The following is a 24,076-nucleotide window of genomic DNA, read 5'->3' as shown; positions in this document are numbered from 1 at the left end:
CTTCCTGAAGGTTACAGAGGATCTGATAATCCTGACTTTGTGCAATTGAAACTGGATAACTGAAGATGTATGAGTCAGGAGAAGCAAAGTTCTTGGATGTCTATCCACCCTTTTGGCATGGGGAAAAGTTTTTGGTGCTCCACAAAGGTACCCGAGATCTCTAACTGGCGAAGCCGTGTCCTCAGAGAACATAGTCATTCTGCACCCAGCTAAATGAGATTGAAGTTGAGCCAGGCTAGAAGCTGTCTCTGGGACACAATCTCCAGACAAGGGAGAAGTAGGAGTCCCTTCATTGAGATTGACTAGTGACATCCGACATGTCATACAGTAATGCCTAGGCTGAGGCTCTTGAGTAGTTTAGGGGTCAGCTCTTGTGATGGTCAATCAAGGGTACAGGAGGGCCTGCTTGAAAGAACTAAGGACTCCAGCGATATCCCTTAGGGACTTTGAGTTCCTGGAGCGGAAAGCCCGTTCGAAGCTGCTCCTGGGAAAAGATGAAACAAACCGTAATTCATCGCAGAGAGGCTTTGTCCTGCTATAAAATCCTTCCTACGATGCCACTAGCAGTTGGATAGTTCTACCAGCGTATAACAGAGCATTAGCAAGTCAGAATGCCACCCAGGTGCAGCACTCAGGAGCTTTCAATGTAACATGAAAAAACGAACGTGTCCATAGACTGAGCTTGATATGACCAGCATGAGGAGAGAATAATGTAACAAGAGGGTATGGTATGTTAGAAGGAGACCTGAAAGCTGCTAACTTTCCAGAAATGGAAGAGCACCATAATGGAAACCATTCTAGAACTGAAGTTATAGATAAACTAGGTGAAAACAGGTCCTTTGATGGTGATTCCAAGAAAGTAGGAAGCCTTCTGAACCCCTGGTGATTGAGCATATCTAGCACATTCCTACAGATTAAATGGATCTTGCATACAACTGTATAACATTGTAGGCTACAAAGGCCACCACGAAGCGTTTAATCTCTTCCAACTGACGTAGGTTATGTTTGAAGAACACTCTTGAAGATTCCCATCCTGTGTAAGCCTGTAACGGACATAGATTGGAAAAAATTTAAGGAAGAGGCAACTTTTCTAGGGCCATGACCTGCTGGAATACTTTCCGGGTCAGCCCTTCTGATGAAGTAGGTGTGTTTGAACCTTAGCTGTTTCAAAAAAAGATTAGATCCTGTCGACTTTAAAAGGTTGACAGCCTTTAAAGGCCAGGCTCTTGGATAGGTAGGCTTTAAGGCACTCCACAAGGCACAGAGAAGGGTCCTCCTGTAGTGGAACAATCTTCCAGGGCCCCCTGTGTTTTGTGGGAAGTAACTTTTTTGCCAAGAATGCAGGATCTAGATAAAGGTTTACCTCCCCCGAATCCGAGAATTCTATGTGGCCATCATTCCTTGAAAGGGCCACAATCTCACTGACTCTAGCACCAGAAACCATAGCAAGCAAAAAGATAGACTTTTGAGTAAGATCCCTCAGAGAGGCAGATGCGTTATCTATCGAAGAGGCAAAGTGCAGGACTTTATCCAATGACCATGAAGTAGCCTTGGGAGAAGCCTTAGGTTTCAGTTTAGCACAAACCTTCGGGATCTTATTGAATAGCTCACTATTGCATTCAATATCAAAAGCATACGCGATCGGTCTAGTTAGTGCCGCCTTACATGAGGCAATAGTTGTAGAGGCTAGACCTTGATCGTGTAGTGAAATAAAGAAAGAAATACAGAAGTCCACAGAAATAGAAGAGGGCTGATAACTTTTCACGAACACAACCCATTTTTTCCATTAAGACAAATATTGTCGTTTTGTGGTGTTGGACTTGTACTATTCTATGAAGTCAATTCTTTCCCTTGCAACTCCGAATTTTCTTTGAGCCGTGAGGGCAAGAAAATCATTAGCTGAAGGGTTCTCGTTATCCAAGGGGAAGCGAAGACAGTCGTCTGTTGAATAACCTGGGGCAGCACTGGAGATGTTAGAGGGATCTGGAGGGGTTTGATGTTCCAGTACAAGAGGGTACCAATTGCTCTTCGGCTATTTGGGAGCCACCAGAGCTGCAGTTCCCCTGAAAGTCCGCAGTTTCTTCAGTACTTTCAGTAGGAGGTTGAATGGAGGAAATAGGTAGATGTGAGACTACTAGTTCAAATCCAGAGACATCGGATCCATTCTTGTCGCTTCCGAATCTAAGTTTCGTGCTACATACCGGGGAAGCTTCTTGTTAAAGCTCGTCACAAAGAGATCGATTTGCAGTTCCGGGACTTGCTTTAGAATGAAACAGAAAGATTTTGTGTATAGAGACCATTCTGTTTCCCGAGGCTTAGATCTCGACAGGAAGTCCGCCGTCACATTGCGAACCCCTTCGAGGTGAACTGCTGAGATACTATTTCCTCCTTTTTGCTAAATAGAGACTGGCTAGGATTGCATGGCTGATCTGAGGAGATCTGGAGCCCTGTCTGTGAACATAGTGTACTATTGTGGTGTTGTCGATGACCAATTTGATGCAAGATTTTGTCTCTGGGCATAGTCTCTTCAGAGCCAGAAATACTGCCATAGCTTCCAGAACATTGATGTGAAACTTGTGTGTGAATAGTCACGTAAGGAGGAGGGTACTGTAGAGGGACGTGGCTTGATACACTTTTGGCGGTGGACCACGGCTTCAGCTGCTTCTGCAGTAAGACCGGAGTTTTGTGGCGAAGATCTCCCCAAGAATTGGATGCCTTTCTTCTCCAGACTCTGTTGGCATCTTTGAGTCTTGATTTTAGGATTGGGTCTGTCACGGCCGCGAACTGTAACGACCCCAAGACCCTTTCTAGTTGCTGTCTGGTGAGTACTTTTGAACGAAGTAAACACCTGACAGAGTTTGCAATATCCTTTCTCTTGCCTTGTGGTAGAGAGAGGATGTGTGACTGTAGATTCCAGTGAAGTCCTAGCCACTGTAATTTCCGAGCTGGAGATAGCTTGGACTTAGTGAGGTTGATATGGAAGCCCAGAAATTGTAGGAAGCTCATGACCTCTTGGGCTGTTTGAAGACATTCCGCCTTCGTTGCAGCCCAGAATAACCAGTTGTCCAGGTACACCATCACCTGAAGGCCCCTGTTCCAAAGTTGTTAGACAATGGCCTCACCTAGTTTCATGAAAGTCCTTAGAGCTATACTGAGCCCAAAAGGCATAGGGTTAGTAGGGTTAGTATTTGCGAGATAGTCAGCATCTGGAACTTGTCGTTCAGAATTAGTTTGTTTAGTAGGGACAAGTCCAGAATAGTTTGAAGTGTTCAAATCTTTCTTGGGCACGCAGAATAGCCACCCTTGGATTTTGTGCGGCGGATGACTCCCTTCTGATGAAAGTCCTGAACATAATCCTCCAAAAAGGGGGTTGTGGAATGAAAGAACCTCTTGAACTGGGGTGGCTTCTGTCTCCACTTCCAGCCTAGCCCTTTTCAGACTATGCTGTGAGCCCAGAGATCGAACTCCCATTGATCCCTGAAAAGGTAAAGTCGTCCCCCTACCAGAAGCTCCTAATTGTTGTTGCGAAGGGCCTGCAACTTTAGTTGTCTTGTCTCTACTTCCTCGGCCTCTAGTTTGACCTCCCCCTGTTGGCGGAGTCCTTCTTATGAGCTTTGGTACACTGGGTTGAAGGCTGGAGACTGTAAAACGTACTGCTGGGGAACCGTGTACACAGTCTGAGGGACGGTGGCAATTGAGGCTGTCGCGACAAGAAAGAATTTCCTTCCCTTGAAATGATGTCTGGGCCTCTTGTCCTTGGGTTGAGGTCCTTCATTGGGGGTAAATTTTTGTTTAGAGGAAATACCCCACTTGTCGATAAGGCTCTCATTCTCCTGAGCTGCTTTGCCCATGACTTTTTTATCCAAATTTCTCAGGGAAGAGATCCTTCCCCCAAATATTGAAGCGAATCACTTTTCTAGGTTCATATCTGATAGTAGCAGTGGCTAGGATGTGTTCTCTACATGCCCTTCTGGCAAGGAAGAAAGCATGGAGATCCCTATGAAACATGATTAGGTGAGTCCTAGTCAAGACAGGGAAGAGATCTGATTGAGAATAGTTCCCAATAAACATCTCCAGATAAGACGGGAAGGATAAAGAGGCAGAAAGTCTCTCTTTAGCTTCCAGTTCTACCTTCAAGAGGGATTCAGGAATCCTAAACAGTTTCTCATTAAACTGTTTGCCTCCAATGTCTTTATTCAGTTTTCCAACAGTGAAGGTACGTTGGACGTCCTCCCAGATGTCCGAATCATAAGGAAGGGCTAGAGAGACCGGCTTACATTCCTTTAGCACTGGGAATGGCCTGTTCTCCCTTACTCCTTTCATCACGGCCTCTAAACTTTTAGAGACAAAAGTGGACTGTTTCCTGCCAAAGGCAGAAAGTTGGATGTTGGTGAATTCAGCCGTCTTTAACTCCCTAACCAAAAGGGATTGAGCCTTGCCATGAGCCAGAATGAATGTTTCCTTAGGGATAGTATCATCCCTGATGGACTCTTCCGAATTAAGCCTTACATAGCAGTAAGGATAGCTATCGATCGATGGAAAGAATTCCATGTCCAAGACTGGCTTGGAACCCAAACCATCCCCAACGTGAAGGAACCCTTTGGTTAAGGCCATATGCTCAGCATAGCGCCAAGGTTTCTTAACTGTGCATTCAGGTTGGCTCGAAGCTGGGGGAGCCTTAAAAACAGGTGCCTGTTGTAAAGTTTCTATCCTCGCTGTTAGGTCTGCTTGAGAACGTTCATATTTGGCGGTTAGGTTCTCCATGAAAGCTTTCATGGACGCCATTAGTTCCAAGTTACAGGGAAGCGAAGGTTTGTCTAACATCGAAACTGGGGTGGAGGTGGAAGCTGGGGCTTGGGTAGAAAGTAAAGGGTACTGGGAGCTGCACTCACCTGATGTACATCCAATGGCTCTTCTGAGGCTTCCGTGGTCAGCAGGATCCTCTCTCTATCTAACGACACAGAAGAAGTAGTAGATATGTTGTCGGCGTCCAGGTTTATGACTTGCAGCGACCCGGACTTCACCGTCTGCATGATCTGCTGGTACCAGAAGGAGTTGAACCGTTGGTAATTGGTAACCAAATACAGAGGACACCTCAGCCTTGGGGAAGAGCAGGTCCTTCAGTTCCAAAGAAGGAAGATAAGGGGCATCTTGTTGAGAGCTCTTCTGGAAGCCTCTAACCCAGTGTCGGAGCATCCTCCGACGTCGATCTCGAACGTCCAAGGAGACGTCAGTGGCATAGAAGCCGGTTTGAAGGAGATCTGTGCAAACCTGGTAGTTGGTAGGATCCCAGATTGCAACGGATCAATTGGTAACATGGCAGTCAGCGTGTTTACAGCAGGTCTTGTGGCCACAGGGTAACTTGACCCGCCTGGTACAGGTGACTGTGGAACACTCCATGTCATCAGCAACCTGTAAAGATAAGACATTGCAATGAGTAAAAAGCCTTAAAGATTATATCTTCTTAAAATAAGTGAAAATCAATACATCCTTACCTAAATAAACCTACCACTAAAGAATGGCTAAATCTAAAATAAAATTAGAATACATGCTAAACCGCTCAGATATCTGCAGTGACTTATGAAGCAAAACATAATGATGGTGTGGTAGGAATATGGAGGATCACATCAAAGGAACACCAGAACCTCCAGAGTAGGTCTATTAAAACAGCCTAAGAAGGCATGTTCCCTCATCATACTGCCTAGATCAGCAACAGCTGCCACCGAGGCAGCAGCAGCTGGGAGGTGGTAACTATTTTGAGTAGCCAGAAAAGATTGACCTGTCAATACCCTGAGCATGTCGACAAAAGGCAGCTGGCGCATTGTAAGGTCAACAGAGGGAGAGTGAACAATCCTATAGAGAAGGGTCCACAATCAGGGGAAGTACAGGAATGAAAGGTAGTTAATAAGTGAACCTGCCAAACCTGATCATTATCATTAACTAATGAAAAGGGGGGTTGCAGTCTGGCAGATAATGAGAGCCGTACAATACAGCCAGGACACTAAGAATTATAAATTCAAAGGATGTCCTGACAACCAGGCAGGATGCAATCGACCAACTCTAGAGGACAATGTTCCCCAAATGTGGGATAGGAAAGAGCAGATGACTAGTCTAAGGCTGCAACTGAGGCAGCGGAGGGGGTGACCCATAGCCAACACACGGCTAGTGCTAGACGAACTCAAGCTGACAAGACAGGAAGCAGAGACAGGAGGCAGCACCTCTGTCTAGATAGGCTAACACGGTAAGGGACTCAAGACTCCATAGCAAGAGGGATATCTCAAGCTGACAAGACAGGAAGCAGAGACAGAAGGCGGCACCTCTACCTGGATAGGCTAACCAGGCAAGGGAGTCAGGAGTCCATAGCAAGAGGGATATAGCACAGGAAGAGAGACTGCAGACTTAGAACAAGCACTGCCAAGGCAGCAGAGGAGGGCCTCAAGGGGTATCAACTTCATGCCTATATAGGGTTAGGTCATAAAGAGAACTGTGTAGGCAAGCCTAGCCTACCTAGCAGGTGAGGGAAAGCTCAAAAGCTAGGGTGAGATGACTAGACAAAGTGAAAATAGTTCCAGTACAGTCAGGTTATAGCCTAACTAGGAAGAGGAAAGGGCAAAGAAACACCCTAGGAAGATAGCCCACACGTAAGCACACTAACAGGCACAAAGAATGGGGAAGAAGAAGGGGGTGGTGATGGGAGACTCAGAAAATGGTGAGGTAGCATGACAGGAAGGCCCAACAACAACATTAGAACAGCAATAGTGTTCCAAAGGGGCTGCCGTAGTAGGGCACAGAGGACAAGTCCTCACAACCAAGCATAGCCTACCAGAGACTAAGAGAGAAGCCTAATATGGTTAAGGCAACACAAGGTCTACTAGTCAACATCAGACCAGGGGGTAAGGCATTCCAATGGGTAAACATAAGTAGACACAGGGAACAGGATCTCTAGACTTGTGCTGCCTCGCTACACATATAGGCTAAGTGGAAAGTGAAAATAGTCACCCTAGGGCAACTGAGAACACTACCAAACTCCCAGAAGGACCTTCAAGACCGCAGCTCCCTGCAGTGACAAATCGACAGCATGGGAGGGTAGGCAGCCTCAACCAACCGGTAAGGTTTGGTGAAAGAAGGGTATGGTGCATAGTGACTATGCATATTTACCATGCACGGCTACCAGCTAGGGTAGGCTAGCCTAAGACAATGCTGATAAAAAACACACAAGAACACCATGGAAGGATGAGGAGATACTATAAACATCCCACACATTATAGCACGCTTTAAAATAATAAAAAAAAAAAAAATTCCTATAGTAAAATAACTAAATAATAAAGTGTTTCTGAGCGATGACACATGATGTAATGGCGCCGAAAGCATGCCGGCCTCGCAACAATAAATTCATGTAATACGATAAAAATATAGGGTGGAAACGCAAAATTCTCCTACAGACAAAAATGGGAGTACTCAACTTGGTCGATGAGGAAGAAGCTGAAGCATCCATAATCAAAAGTCATTCAATAAACACGGAACACTAGCAGAAACTTTCCAAGCGAAATGACATTGATGGCGCTGCGAAGGGGAATGGATCAGAAGTAAGCGTGTTAGTTGTAGCACATTGCTCATCGGGGAGTTAGCAATAGAATTGGATGTGCGCTCAAAACCAAAGAACTCTCAACCATCAGAGAACATGCATATAAATGCAAGACCAACATATATAAAAACTTTGAAAACATAGCTCAGTCGCCAAACAACTCCTCTCTACTGGTGTTGAGTCGTTAATAATTAAAGAAAAGGCTCCTAAACTAAACAGCAAAATATCCTCTGTCCCCCTCCCCATCGCTCAAGTCGGCAAATTTACAATTTTCTTCCTGAATGCTGTCCTTCAGATAGTCACTCAGTTCTCTAGTCTAGTCCAGACAGGTTGGTCTCCTTAGATAATTTTAATTTTTGTATATTCAATTTTTTAAGATACTTTTCTCTTAGCTAATTTTATTTTATTTCCAGTTTTTACTTGTACTTGTGTTTATGATTTTAATTATAAATTATTTTTTGTATTTTATATTGAACTATACTTTTACTGAGTTTTTGCTTATAATGTTTTATATGTCCATTTTAACCTTGATAATGGGATGAGTCCCGAAACGTCGGCACCAATAAACTGAAAGGTGTTGTCCAGACTCTTTGTCCTCCTATTTATTTTATATACATACATACATACATACATACATATAAATATAATACTACTCATAGAGTTAGAACAGCAAGACAAAATTAAGTTAATAAAATTAGGAGGAGGTCGAAGTGATATTAAGACGCTGAAAAAGATGAGAGGAAGAAAAACTTAAGAGTCAAACTAAGGAAAAAAATTACCCAGTTTGAGAGCCCTCTTATCTGTCACAAGGCTTCAGCAAGGAAAAGATAGGCTGTGCTGAAGCCCAATGACTTCGTCAAAGCAATCTCATTAAGAGGGCATACACAAGCATAAAATTAGCAAACACATAACCAAAGGTTTTTCGATAAGAAAACATCCTTGAGCTCTTATGCTTGAGTGAAGTCCATGCACAAGTGGTAAATAAACCACTTACTCTAGATTCCTGACTGTTCCACACATGGTAGGGGCCTAGTCAAACAGCCACTAGCTCAAAAACCATGCGCTCGCTGTGAGCCTGGATGGTGCTGCAATCCTGAATCATGGCGTGAGACTGGATTACATGGCATTGAAAGTTTGCTTGTTTCAAGCTAAATTCTTCGGTGAAAGGATAGCTTTCACCTTTAGCGATGCGATCCGGGTTCACTGCAATCCCAGGTCACAAGGAGAAAGGCTTTCACCTTTGGTGCTGTGATCCAGGCTTGCTATGAACTTGAATCGTGTCTGTGAGGATTTGAGCGCTTGTTTGCTTCCAGCAAAACTCTCAAGTGAAAGGCTAGCGTTTACCTTTGGCACCGTGATTCAGGCTAACTGCGAGCCTAAATTGCGAGCCCAGTTCGCGAGGGATAGAGAGATCGCTTGCTTTAAGTAAAACTCTCAGGTGAAAGGCTAGCATTCACCTTTGGCAATAAAATCCAGGCAAGCTGCAAGCCTGAATCACCGGGTTGAGAGACTGCTTCCTTGACCATACTCAAATGAGAGAAAAACTATCACCTTTGGCACAGTGATCCAGGTTCGCTAGAGCTTGAATAGGATCATGAGATACCGAGAGATCGCTTGCATTAAGCAAAATTCTCAGGTTAAGGGCTAGCTTTCATCTTTTGGCAACATCAACGAATGAGACAGCTGCTAAGATCTCCCAGGAGTTCCAAAGAGCTGAAGTGCTATTATACCAAAAACATGGGAACTTTCTGAGTTGTCTGGTTAGGACAGCAGGACACAATTGCGACTGCGATCACCAAAAACCCAGATGGGTTGGCAAGCTCAGATGGAGAAAAAGGCAATCATATCTCTTAAGGGAAAGGCTAGCTTCCGCTGAAATGTGCTGAGGCAGCTTAAAAAGCGAACCTCCAACACCGCTAAAAGAGATTTACTTGCTGACCAAGTCCGGTGCTCGGATCGTGAAGCAACCACATCTAAAAATTGAGACTGCAAACGTTGAATCAACAACACTCGCTAGGACACTTGTTGCTCACGTGTGTCCGGCGACGGATTGGTGTACACAGACGAACCCAACATTCTCTCTAGAGGTCCTCAGATCCTAAGACTTCAGAAAAGTCTAACTTTAGAACGGTAAAGGCAAGTGTTTATCTTTAACCAACTGAAAGAGTTAAAGTAGTCACAATATGATAAAGTCTCCACCTCAAGGACAATATTTCCGAGAGCTAATGTGTCATACCAGGAATAAAATATAAAACTAAGAGTAAAAGTTTCATAAGCCATTGCCTTTTAAGAACGTGGAAGGAGAAGTCTGTCTTCGACCATGGCTGAGATCAATGTGAAGAAGGTGTGCATGAGAGATCCAGGAGAGGGGGTACTTTCCTGGGCTACCACTGGTAATAGCCAGGAGAGTTGTTAATACCTCCTTGAAATTATAGTCATATGCCAGCTAGTGCTGTTACTGTATCTTCTCCCTATGTAAAGAATGTAATGTTTGTATTTTGTATGAGAACAAAATACGTTAGTACTCGTCACCGGCAAAATTCAAAGCTAAGGTTACGCTCACTGGTGGGTGAGTGGAGCCTACCAGCCACCTGCCAGCTACTACTAATGACTACCACTTCGTTGTTTATAGTTTAAACGGCTGTTTTTCTTAGCTTCGTTGAAGTCATATTCCTATTAAAGGTCAAAGGTTTGTACAGTACTGTATTATGTAGGAACAACTTCAAAGTTTTGCAATCATACATTACAGAGAAAGACGAAATACAACAAGCTAAAATACCTCTTAGTCTACGTTGACGAAGACGGTGAATGAGAAATAGAAGTAAAGCAAGGGACAATATAGCTGTCACAGCTGAGGCAACCATACGAAGACCCAGATCAGTTGTTGCATGTGGGGTATCACCAGGTAGTTTAGGTAACATGTCATCCAAGCAGATAAAATCACAACATGATTTACCAACGCGAAAAGATTTGCAGTCCTGCAATACAGTATAAAAAATATATTAGAACAAAACTGTAGTTGAATAAAAAAGACTACTGTATAACATGTTTAACCCTCTTCTTAAAAGCAAGAAGTCTTACTAGAGATACGAATTACTGAAATGATGAAGAAATTACAAAGGCATTTCCATGTATTCTTTCTAATGGACAGAAACTATACCCTAATTGCACCTGCCTTACAATTCCCTATAAATCAAAGAAAATTTTACCAGCTCTAGCTAAACAACTTATTTACAACATTAAATTTCACCTGCGGAGGCTGACAGAGCACAGCCTGGCACAGCCGAGGCTTCCCTTCTTCGCATTTGCAGACGGTACAATAATCAGGACCCGGAACGAATGTCTGTCCATGTGGCACACGCTGCCCATCGAGAGCAACACATTCCCATGACGATGTACCTTCTGGAGAAAGAAAATTTATCACTATTTTTGACAAGATATATATACTAATTACAAATTAGTATGTACTGTACAGTACTACAAATCAATACAATGTAAACCAATCAGTTTCAAGATGGCTCATGAGCAGCATAGCTAAGGCCCAAGTCACTGTGCTGCCACATAATTTACTAGAGACTGAAAATACACATACTGTATATGATCAGCACCCAAGCTACAGCCTGAAAGGACCAAACAATTATTATTATTATTATTATTATTATTATTATTATTATTATTATTATTATTATTATTATTATTATTATTATTATTATTATTATTATTATTATTATTATTATTATTATTACTTGCTAAACTACAACCCTATTTGGAAAAGCAGGATGCTATAAGTTCAGGGGCTCCAACAGGGAAAATATCCCAGTGAGGAAAGGAAACAATAAAGGAAAAATAGAACATTTTAAGAACAGAAACATTAAAATAAATATCTCTTATACAAACTATAAAAACTTTAACAAAACAAGAGGAAGAGAAATAAGTTAGAATAGCATATCTAAGTGTACCCTTAAGCAAGAGAACTCTAACCCAAGATAGTGGAAGACCATGGTTCAGAGGCTATGGCACTACACAAGACTAGAAAACAATGGTTTGATTTTGGAGTGTCCTTCCACTAGAAGAGCTTCTTACCATAGCTAAAGTCTCTCTTCTACCCTTACCATGAGGAAAGTGGCCACTGAACAATTACAGTGCAGTAGTTAACCTCTTGGGTGAAGAAGAATTGTTTGGTAATCTCAGTGTTGTCAGGTGTATGGACAGAGGAGAATATGTAAATAGGCCAGACTATTCAGTGTGTGTGTGGGCAAAGGAAAAATGAACCGTAACCAGAGAGAAGGTCCAATGAAGTACTGTCTGGCCAGTTAAAGGCCCCCATAACTCTATAGCGGTAGTTCCTCAATGGGTGGCTGGCATCCTGGCCAACCTACTACCTACATAGGGAGACCTATGCCTTCCTGTAAATCAATCTTCAGATTACTAGCCAGTTTGGTTGTGTTCACTTATGAAGTCTATCATGCTATGAGCATGACACAAACTCAGACTCTAAAGATTACAAGTCTCTTGATGCTCGCTACAGTATAAGCTACCTCAACTTTGTAAAATGGTAAATTTCTGACTAAACTGATAAAACTAGCTAAATAATTTGGATTTCAATTGTCTGAAACATGGGTTAAGGGTTGGATTTCAGGAATAATCCAAAGGAAACACAGTACAGTGTAGTACAGTAGTACCTAAGATGACATGTAACTTTGAATACAAGCAAACTGGAATACGAACATGAAAATCTAAATTACCTTACAAGTATTGCATTGGTCTGGGGGCAAAAATGTTATTTTTATAATAAAATAAATTTTTGAATATACTTACCCGGTGATTATATAAGCTGCAACTCTGTTGCTCGACAGAAAACTCTACGTTAAAAATCCGCCAGCGATCGCTATGCAGGTAGGGGGTGTACTTCAACAGCGCCATCTGTCGTGCAGGTACTCAGTACTCAATGTAAACAAAGAACTCAATTTTCTCCTCGGTCCACTGCGTCTCTATTGGGGAGGAAGGGAGGGTCCTTTAATATATAATCACCGGGTAAGTATATTCAAAAATTTATTTTATTATAAAAATAACATTTTTCAATATTTAACTTAGCCGGTGATTATATAAGCTGATTCACACCCAGGGGGGTGGGTAGAGACCAGCAATAAATGTTTACATTATTATGAGCTAAGGATTTTTTATTTCATTTTAGCAGTTATCAAAATAACAAACTTAAAATAAATAAGTACCTGGTAAGGAAGTCGACTTGAACAATTACTCTGCCTTTTTAAGTACGTCTTCCTTACGGAGCCTCGCGATCCTCTTAGGATGCTGAGCGACCCCTAGGAGCTGAAGTATCAAGGGTTGCAACCCATACAACAGGACCTCATCAAAACCTCTAATCTAGGCGCTTCTCAAGAAATGACTTTGACCACCCGCCAAATCAAGTAGGATGTGAAAGGCTTCTTAGCCTTCCGGACAACCCAAAAACAACAATAAAACATTTCAAGAGAAAGATTAAAAAGGTTATGGAATTAGGGAATTGTAGTGGTTGAGCCCTCACCCACTACTGCACTCGTTGCTACGAATGGTCCCAGAGTGTAGCAGTTCTCGTAAAGAGACTGGACATTCTTAAGATAAAAAGACGCGAACACTGACTTGCTTTTCCAATAGGTTGCGTCGATTATACTTCGCAGAGATCTATTTTGTTTAAAGGCCACGGAAGTTGCGACAGCTCTAACTTCGTGTGTCCTTACCTTCAGCAAAGCTTGGTCTTCCTCATTCAGATGGGAATGAGCTTCTCGTATTAACAGTCTGATAAAATAGGATAAAGCATTCTTTGACATAGGCAAAGATGGTTTCTTAACTGAACACCATAAAGCTTCAGACGGGCCTCGTAAAGGTTTAGTTCGTTTTAAATAGAACTTAAGAGCTCTTACAGGGCATAAGACTCTTTCTAGTTCATTTCCAACCATACGATAAGTTTGGAATATCGAACGATTTTGGCCAAGGTCGAGAAGGCAGCTCGTTTTTGGCTAGAAAACCAAGTTGTAGAGAACATGTAGCCGTTTCAGATGAGAATCCGATGTTCTTGCTGAAGGCATGAATCTCACTGACTCTTTTAGCTGTGGCTAAGCATACCAGGAAAAGAGTCTTTAAGGTGAGATCTTTCAGGGAGGCTGATTGTAGCGGTTCGAACCTGTCTGACATAAGGAATCTTAGTACCACGTCTAAATTCCAACCAGGTGTAACCAAACGACGCTCCTTCGTGGTCTCAAAAGACTTAAGGAGGTCCTGTAGATCTTTATTGTTGGAAAGATCTAAGCCTCTGTGACGGAAGACTGATGCCAACATGCTTCTGTAACCCTTGATAGTGGGAGCTGAAAGAGATCGTTCTTTCCTCAGATATAAGAGGAAGTCAGCTATTTGAGATACAGAGGTACTGGTCGAGGATACGGATACTGACTTGCACCAGTTTCGGAAGATTTCCCACTTCGATTGGTAGACTCTAAGGGTGGATGTTCTCCTTGCTCTAGCAATCGCTCTGGCTGCCTCCTTCGAAAAGCCTCTAGCTCTCGAGAGTCTTTCGATAGTCTGAAGGCAGTCAGACGAAGAGCGTGGAGGCCTTGGTGTACCTTCTTTACGTGTGGCTGACGTAGAAGGTCCACCCTTAGGGGAAGTGTTCTGGGAACGTCTACTAGCCATCGAAGTACCTCGGTGAACCATTCTCTCGCGGGCCAGAGGGAAGCAACTAGCGTCAACCTTGTCCCTTCGTGAGAGGCGAACTCTGCAGTACCTTGTTGACAATCTTGAACGGAGGGAATGCATATAGATCTAGATGTGACCAATCTAGGAGAAAGGCTTCTATATGAACTGCTGCTGGGTCCGGGATTGGTGAGCAAAATATTGGGAGCCTCTTGGTCATCGAGGTTGCGAAGAGATCTATGGTTGGCTGGCCCCAGGTGGCCCAAAGTCTCTTGCATACATCCTTGTGGAGGGTCCATTCTGTTGGAATTATTTGTCCCTTCCGACTGAGACAATCTGCCATGACATTCAAGTTGCCTTGGATGAACCTCTTTACTAGTGATATGTCTAGACCTTTTGACCAGGTGAGGAGGTCCCTTGCGATCTCGTACAACGTCAGAGAGTAGGTCCCTCCTTGCTTGGAGATGTACGCCAAAGCCGTGGTGTTGTCCGAGTTCACCTCCACCACTTTGCCTTGAAGGAGAGACCTGAAGCTTTTCCAGGCCAGACGTACTGCCAGTAGCTCCTTGCAGTTGAAATGCATTGTCCTTTGACTCGAGTTCCATATTCCCGAGCATTCCCGACCGTCTAATGTCGCACCCCAGCCTACGTCCGATGCGTCCGAGAAGAGAACGTGGTTGGGAGTCTGAACAGTCAGGGGAAGACCCTCTCTTAGGTTGATATTGTCCTTTCACCAAGTCAGACAAGACTTTATCTTTTCGGAAACCGGGAACGAGACCGCTTCTAGCATCTTGTCCTTTTTCCAGTGAAAAGCTAGATGGTATAGAAGAGGACGGAGGTGTAGTCTTCCTAGTGACACAAATTGATCCACGGATGACAGCGTCCCTACCAGACTCATCCACAGCCTGACTGAGCAGCGTTCCTTCTTCAGCATCTTCTGGATGGATAGCAGGGCTGGGGGCTGATCGTCTTGTTGTTCAGCAACGTCCTCATCAGAGGGTTCCTCATCCGAAACTGATGAGGAAACGGCAACGGAGTGGGCAACGTCTGGCTCGCTGAATCCGGTCGCACTGGTGGATGCGTGACGGAGCCGGACGCAATATCATGGAACTGCTGCACAGTCTGTGAACTGTCAACAACCATGGGTGCGCGAGGAAACACAGCGTCAACCCGAAACTGTCTAGACCGTCTGGGTTGTGCAGTCAACACCCTACCGGGTTGCTGAGGTTGACGCACTGCGTCACAACAAGTCACCTCTGCTGGTTGTTGAACGTCCTGAACGTCAACAACCACCTCCGAGCGTCGCTTAACGTCAACGTGCGGCTGGCAACCCACACTGGGTCGCATCGGTGGAGGAACCACCTCAACTGGCAGACGCGAGTAGGTTACCTCAGCGTCAACAGGGCGCACAACCGACCGGTTGGAAGGTTGTTGGCCAGAAGGTTCTTCTTCGCATTTAAGTCCTCTATCAAGGACGCAAGCTTGGACTGCATGTCTTGCAGCAAAGCCTATTTAGGGTTTACGGGAGCAGGTGTGGCAACAGACGGGGTTAGCGACTGAGGCGGAACCGTTTACCATCCCTCTGAGAAGTTGACCTGTAAACAACTTGGAGCGTCTCCTGGCTAGGCGCCAAGGAGAGTCTACCAGAATTGAGAAGTCTATCTGGGCAGAGGCATGAACTCCCAAGCCGAGAACTTCTCTCGTGTCATATGAGACTCTCGCTCTATAAACCAGTTTAAAAGAAGGGAAAGCAAAGGCTGTATCCCCCAAACTCCTCCTGGTGAAAAACCAGTCGCCTAGCCAACGTAACGCTCTCTAGGAGAGCGAGAGAGCACTAGCTTAAAAACAACGGCTTCGAAGTAGCTAGGCCTAGTGTAAGCTCTGACGTTTAGGCGAACGAGGAGCAGCAGTTACAAGATCCGGACGAAGATCCTTAAAAAAAATCATCATGATTTAATTAAAGTCCATAGGAGGCTAAGCAGCTTAAGGCTCCTCTCCATCTGACAGAGTCCTCAAGGGAATATCAGTAGGAGGGAGAACAGCAACTTCCTCATCTACAGGAACCTTGTCCGATAAAAGCTGTCTCTCACTGGTGCATTAGTAGCGGACCAGAACGCAACGTCATGTAACTGCTTGACAGTCTGTGAACTGTCAACAACTGAACTGTCAACCACAACAGGTGCGTGAGGACGTACAGCGTCCACTCGAGACTGCTTTGACTGCCTAGACTGAGCAGTCAAAACAACTCTAGAATGCGGAGGTTGACGCACAGCGTCAAAACAAGTCAACTCCGATTGTTAGTGAACGTCTAGAACGTCAACAGGAGCATCAGCCAGTGGCCTAACGTCCAAATGCGGCTGAAAAACCACACGAGACCGCATCGAGTGTGGTTCTAAACAACCTGACTGACGTGACTAAGCTACGCCAACGTCAACAGTAAGCACAAAGGAACGTTAGGTTGGCTGAAAGCCAGGATATCGACGAGATAAACGGCTAGACTCAACGGACTAATCAGCAGAATAGTCTTCCATAAGGGAGGCAAGCATATACTGCATGTTTGCCATACAACCCCTTAAGGATCAACGGAAATGGTTGTGGTAATAGACGAGGGTAACGTCTGTGACCGCAACACTTTGCCTACAAAAAAAGACTTTCGGAGTCTGTGTTACGCTTTTGTTAGGCGGCGAGCAGTTATCCGATGACTGCATAGGGTCAGAGCTGTCCTAATGGCTATAACCAGGACGCTGGACCTGTCCTGAAAGGACTGACTTTCGCTTAAGGGCTTCGAAACCTTGTGACAGGTTTCTTATGCGAAAAGCCTACGGATGGCGAGGAGAAACAACGTCTCTCTCGTCTTATGGTAGGGGAGATCTTGGTAAGAAACACCCGATACCATAGAGGGAAAACGTCTGTTCGTTGGTCAAGGCCTCTCGAACCCATAAGTCGTTTGACATTACTTCTCCCCTGGGCTTGGGAGCTTGCAAGAGGTCCCGGACTAGGTGAACGACAGGCACGAACAGACGAACCCTCGGACGCAACACTGTAACACTTTGCGCCTCGGACGCAACACTGTAACACTTTGCGCATATCACTTTATCACTTCGATTTCTGTTTTGCACTTATTTCTACCTGAAACACGCAATTCTACCCTTCATTAAAAGGTAGTAATTGCAAAATAAGTCGTATAATGCAAGCTCATAATACCAGCAAAAAACAGAAAACATATTTTAAGATAAAAAGAAAAATCAGTGGCTGGGAAAGAGACTAAACACTAGTTCATATAACTACGTTTTCAATCTCTCACCGCACATAGCCTGGGGACGAGAATAAAAACCTAAAAACGTTTTATCCTTCCTCCCCGTACAGAGACTAGGGACGAGAGTAACACGAGAACAACGTTACCCGCTTGAACGGAACGTTTTCTCTCCTCTCTCTCCCTCCGTCTCTATCTCTCTCTCTCTTTCTCTCTTGATTTCGCACCTAAGAGAAGAGCCCAATTATATATCGTCAAAAAAAACATGTTATTTGACTAAAGGAAAAAACTGAAAGGTTTTCCAAAAAAAAAGTTCCTTTAAATTAGAATTTAAAACATTTAAGCTAAGAAAGAATGAACAAAACGTCAGAATCAATTTACTCTTACTGCAAAGTGAAACCGTAATACACTCTCTCTCTATCGTAACGATAGAGCGCATGTTGAACGTCCTGAACGTCAACAACTGCGTAGCATAAAAAACTAAACGTTAGTTCATCTTTGAAAACAGTACGAAGACTATCAAAGAAATTCTTTCATAAAATATTACATTTAACAAGTTTTAAATCCTTTAAAAGCTAAAGACGATATAAAGGGCTCAATGTTGATTAACTTCGGTTTCCAAGTTAGGACCGCCTACTCTCAGGAAAGGTCTATACAGTGAACCCTCGCTACTTCGCGGTTCGACAATCGCGGATTCACCACTTCGCGGGGTTTTTCCATAACCCATATATATATATACATATCGCGGATTTTCCGGAAATTTCGAAAATACCGCAATATCTGAAGACCCCAAATACGATATTTCGTTACCTGTAATTCCATTAATACTGTAATTAGTAATATCTGCTCTTACTGATTGTTCATTGCATTACATATGACATATAATTAAGCACAGAAAGAAATAAAACACGAAAAGAGAATGTGATCATACGATAATTCAGTACTGTATACAGTACGTAGTAAAATTAAATCGAACATGAAACGCAAATCAGATGCAGTCATACCATATTAGAATGGTGTGTACTGTAATGGATATGCTTCTTTTCCATGAATCTTTTGTATGTATACGTACGTAGTACTGCATCCAATAATATTCTTTGTTGCAAAAATCACATTTCGAATAAGCGTACGAGAGAGAGAGAGAGAGAGAGAGAGAGAGAGAGAGAGAGGCGTAAAATAGCGTACGTAAAGCTGTATTATTATTATTGTTATTATTATTATTATTGTTGTTGTTGTTAATAAAATTATTATTGTTATTATTATTATCATTATTATTATTATTATTACTGTACAGTATTATCATCATTATTTATTATTATTACGGTATTGTACTTAATCTACGTACGTTCAGTATGCGCGGGGCATCTTCTATGAGTAGGTAACCAACGCATCATAGTACTGTAAGACGGGTTGTGATTGGTTCAAGCGCTGATAGATGACGAATCAGAACTCAAGTTTTGTAATCTAGCCTCTGATTGGTGTTTTGACCGCTTCTCCAACCCGCAGCATCTCTTTCCGCGGTCACTTTGTCTCCCGCTGTATCGCTGTGTTGACGTTGTTAATTGTGAACTTTAATCTGTGCTGTGCGTGACTGTTTTAAGTTGAACTTTTTGTTGAACTTTCTGTTAAACCCTACTGTACAATGCCTCCCAAGCCTTCTGCTTCTACTAAGGCTGGTAGTGAGCCTAAACAGCACCGAAAGATGATGACGATTGCTGAGAAGGTGACGCTTCTCGATACTATGTTAAAAGACAGTAGAAGTTACGCGGCCGCAGACCTCGAAGACCTGACGAAATCGGGCAGTGAAGACAGTGAAACACAGGAAGAGATCCAAGAAAATGTCGAAGAAACGGTCTTAACATTAGAACGGCTTGCCAAGCTCTGCAAGCTTGCGAATGAGGTGAAAGAAATGTCGCAAGAGTGGGACGAGGATATGGTTCGTTCTGTACAATTCTGCACCAAGATCGATGAACACATGGCTCCCTACAGGATGCTCTTGCGAAAAAAGAAGCAGCGGCAGCAACTTCCGATCACAATGCCCTCAGAAGAAATTGAAGAAGTGTCTCAGGAAGAAGTTGAAGAGGTGTCCCAGGAAAAGACACCTCCGTCTGAAGAGACGTAAAATACTATTATTGGCTGCACAGTAGAAGACATCATCAGCTTCATCATCATCATTTCTACTGTGCAGCAAATTCATCGCCATCATCATTCAAGTTTTTCTTGAACTTCTTTCGTGGTGAGTACAGTAACACTCTTTATTTTTTACTTAAACATTTTAATATTTGTGCCTGTTTTATAGTTTAGTACTGTATGCATTAAGTTAAAGGGAAGGTTTTAAAAGCCTATCATATTTTTTTTGTTTAAAATTTACATTTACGTACGTAAAACAATCTCTCTCTCTCTCTCTCTCTCTCTCTCTCTCTCTCTCTCTCTCTCTCTCGTAAATTGTTTTCCTGCTTTGCTACGTACAGTATGTACTGTATGATTTTATATAGATACGGTAAATAATATTTGTAATAACATATTTTGTAAATGCTTTTACTGTAAATATCATTATTTATCACTTTCATCATGCGCGTTAAATGCCTTCTTTGTTCTGAGCGTGGTTGTTTACTGAGCGTACTTTATGACGCAGTCGTTTCAGGCGGCGTCATAAAGAAAAACATTTCATTTGGAAGTCCTAAGGAAAATTAAGTAAAACAATGGTAATAACAAAATCAACATACTGTATACATCAATATAATCGATGCAAAAACTAACCTATACATATATGTGTACAGTACACTAAATGAGTTTGTTTCTTCATTATGATCAGAGATAAACGTAAACAAAACATTGGTTGCCATTTTTTATCGTGCTTTTTAGGTGTTTAGGAAACGCATGATATAAAATCGCCTTTAATATTTGTGCCTGTTTTAGTTTAGGGTACTGTAGTACATGCATTAAGTGTTCTGTACATTAAAGGGTAGTTTGTTAACAGTACTACGTACAAGGGAAGGTTTTAAAAGTCCGAATATACATGTTAAATAAATAGGTAAATATGGTGTCAATACTTCGCGGATTTTCACCTATCGCGCCCGCGTCTGGAACCTATCAACCGCGATAAACGAGGGTTCACTCAAACAAAGCATTAAAATTTATTTTATATGTTTATAAAAAAAAAGGAAAGTTAATCGAAGAGGCCTAATAAAGGCGGAGAGATAAATATAGAGGTTTATAACGTGATAAGATAATTACTAAAAGCCTAAACACACTTCCGTCTAAGGGAAGGGTCGGCCATTTAAAAGTGAAAGAAAGTCCATACTCTCTTTGTCACCATAATTAAATCTATCCAAAACGAGATCTCTCTCTCTCTCTTCAAGTTTTGAGATGAAGATAAAACACCTGCATAGCGAAAGCTCAAAACTAGAATAGTGTACTTCACCAAATAGTTGTGAAAACAAATCCAGTTAGCAACAGCGAATTAGTAGGTCTTGCCGGTAGCCCGACAGAGAGAAAATTGAGCTCTTTGTTTACATTGAGTACTGAGTACCTGCACGACAGATGGCGCTGTTGAAGTACACCCCCTACCTGCATAGCGATCGCTGGCGGATTTTTAACGTAGAGTTTTCTGTCGAGCAACAGAGTTGCAGCTTATATAATCACCGGCTAAGTTAAATATTGAAAAATTTTGCACTACTGTATATGGGCTTTTATAGAGGAAGGAGTACTAACAAGACTATCCCATGATGTGCAGTCAGAGTTCACACTGGTGATTTTTACACAATTTTGTCCTGCATTAGCTTGCCATCAACTCCCGCCCCTCACTCAGAGCCTCAGACTCTTCAACCGTCTGACCAGTATTCATACAAGCATCTTTTTGTGCAAGTGTAGTGGGAAGCATTCTTATTCGATTTGAGACCACATGATCTTTGATGAGTCGTGATTGCTATTGTTCATCATAAAGATATTGTGTTTTCTTCTTCCCCGCTGTTATCCCTACATTAAGGGGCCGGTTGCCTGATGTGTCTTCTCCAATACCTTCAATCAAAGGCCTTCTCTTTCACCAAACCTCTTCTCTCCATATCATCCTTCACCTTATGTCGCCATCTAATTCTCTGCCTCCCTCTCGATCTTCTCCCCCTAACAGGTTCCTCCCAAGCCCTCCTCACTCCCTCCCCACCATCCTTTCTCAACACAAGTCCGCACCATTTCAGTCATGACTCTCTTATTCCTGTGATCTTTACTACACCTGCCATTATTCTTATTTCATCATTTCCCATTCTTTCAAGAAGTGATATTTCCATAATCTCCTCAGCATTCTCATCTCTGTTCTCTCATGCTTTGCTTCCTCTTTATGTCTTACAGCCCAAGTTTCTGACACACATTAATGCTGATCTTATTACTGAGCTGTAGATCTTGACTTTTAGCTTGATTGGCATTTTCTCATCACATACCACTCCTGCTACCTCCCTCCACTTTCCCCATGCTGCTTTTATCCTATTCTCAACTTCAGCCTCACATCCTCCCTCCTGATTTATAGTAGATCCCAAGTATCTAAACTGTTCCACCTGTTTTATGATTGCTACTCTACTTTTGTGATTGGCCATCGTGTTCCTACCCTCCTTACTGCTCACCATAGCTTCAGTCTTATCAACATTTACCCTCAAGCCACCCCTTTCCACAGACACTTGCCACCCTTCTCTGTAATTCTTCCTCATATCATCTACATATAGCAACTCTCATACTCTTCATTTCTGATCCCTTCACTTAACACATCCAAGACCAACACAAATAAAAATGGGTTTATGCTGAGCCCTGGAGTGACCCAATACTAACCTCAAAGGTTTTTATTTCTCCAACAGCTGTCATTATTTTTGTCCTTGTTCTTTTGTATATCATCTCTACCATTTTACCCAACTTCTCAGGGACCTTCCTCTTCCTCAAGCACCAAAATATCAATTCTCTTGGTATTCTAAAATTTATGCCTTCTCTAAATCTACAAAAGCACAGAAGAGCTTCTAGTTTCCCTCTAGTCTCTTATCCTGTAACCCTTACTATAAAGATGGGATCCACAGTCCCTCTCTCCCTCATGAACCCATACTGCTGTTTCCCAATCTTTACAATCTCTCCCACCCTCTCATCTATTACCCTCTCCAAAACTTTCAAACCATGCTCTGTTAGTTTAATTTCCCTGTAGTTACCACATTCCATGATGTCACCTTTCCGCTTAAATATAGATACCATTAGACTCTCCCATTCTTTAGGCATTATTTCCTCTTTCCAATAAATCCAGCATCCATTCTTCCCCTTCTGTACCCAGTACCTTGACCATTTCAATTTGAAACTCTGATGGCCCTTGGGCTTTACCATTCTTCATTTAAGGGTAGAAGAGACTCATTAGCTATGGTAAGCAACTCTTTTAGAAGGGTACTTCAAAATCAAGCCATTGTTCTTTAGTCTTGGGTAGTGCCATAGCCTCTGTACCATGGTCTTCTACTGTCTTGGGTTAGAGCATTCTTGCTTGAGGGTATACTCGGGCACACTATTCTATCCAATTTCTCTTCCTTTTGTTTTGTTAAAATTTTTTATAGTTTATATAGGAATTATTCATGTTAATGTTGTTACTGCTCTTGAAATGTTTTTTCCTTGTTTCCTTTCCTGACTCTGCTATTTTCCCTGTTGGGGTCCCTGGGCTTATAGCATCCTGCTTTTCCAACTAGGGTTGTAGCTTAGCAAGTAATAATAATAACAATGATAATAACAATAATAATACACCATGCATGCTTCACTTCAGTGTTCTGACTCTTCATCAATGGCTCCTCCACCCTTTGAGCTTCTCTTAGCACCTCTCTCTCATTTTCAGTACAGTATTTAATAGTTGCTCACAATTTTCTCTCCATCTCCTCAGTGTCATCATCTCTATGCAATGTATTTCCATCTCTATCCTATAGGACTACCAGTTGCCACAAATCATGTCTTTGCCTTCTCCTCAAGTTTGAAATCTTATGGATATCCTTTTCTCCTTCCTTTATTCTAAGCCTTTCATTTGTGCTGCATTGTAAAGTTAACAGTACTATATAGTATTGTGACAATGGACCCCAAGAGGCTTATGAAAGACAATAAGTTGATTACTGTAGAAAGGAAAAATGAAGAAATCTCAAGTATTAACATGGTACAGTATTAGTCAGGCCTCACTCTTCACGAGGGTTAGGTAACAGAGACAGGCCCAAATTCACATATCTTTATTGCCCTAGGGGGAACTAACTCCTAACCAAACCTAATAACTCACAGACCATTGCCTACGCTTACATAAATAACTAATTAAATCAGTAAGTGTTCCCCATATGCGCACGTGTACACTACGTACTAGACACGGTAAGGCTACAGTACAATACGTAGTCGTTGCACTGACTGACACTATAATTTTACCGAGTAGTCATCATACAATTATAACAAAACACTGTTCCTATCTAGTAATACCGTACCGTATAACACTCGCTGATACTGTAGTGTATGTTAGTGTAATATTTGCACAGTTAATATCACTACAGTACAGCTTAACTGTAATG

At 42.6% G+C, this 24,076-nt stretch overlaps 1 protein-coding gene across 5 annotated transcripts in view; it reads right to left on the bottom strand.

Annotated features, from left to right (window-relative positions):
• Window positions 1–24,076, bottom strand: part of LOC137657726 (integral membrane protein DGCR2/IDD-like) — a 94,001-nt gene that overhangs the window by 44,431 nt on the left and 25,494 nt on the right. For 4 of the 5 annotated variants that reach the window (XR_011047192.1, XM_068392172.1, XM_068392173.1 and 1 more), the window contains exons 3-4: window positions 10,836–10,987; window positions 10,365–10,563 (exon numbers count right to left, since the gene is read on the bottom strand). Coding sequence is in view for 4 of the 5 variants with exons in the window: in XM_068392172.1 (XP_068248273.1) it covers window positions 10,365–10,563; window positions 10,836–10,987 (351 nt within the window). In the remaining variant the exon portion in view is untranslated. The remainder of the gene's footprint in view (window positions 1–10,364; window positions 10,564–10,835; window positions 10,988–24,076) is intronic. The other variant, XM_068392174.1, reaches the window with a different exon arrangement.

The sequence above is a fragment of the Palaemon carinicauda genome, chromosome 18 (assembly GCF_036898095.1).
Source record: "Palaemon carinicauda isolate YSFRI2023 chromosome 18, ASM3689809v2, whole genome shotgun sequence".
In the NCBI taxonomy this organism is placed as follows: domain Eukaryota; kingdom Metazoa; phylum Arthropoda; class Malacostraca; order Decapoda; family Palaemonidae; genus Palaemon; species Palaemon carinicauda.
This window is presented reverse-complemented; position numbering and strand designations above follow the sequence as displayed.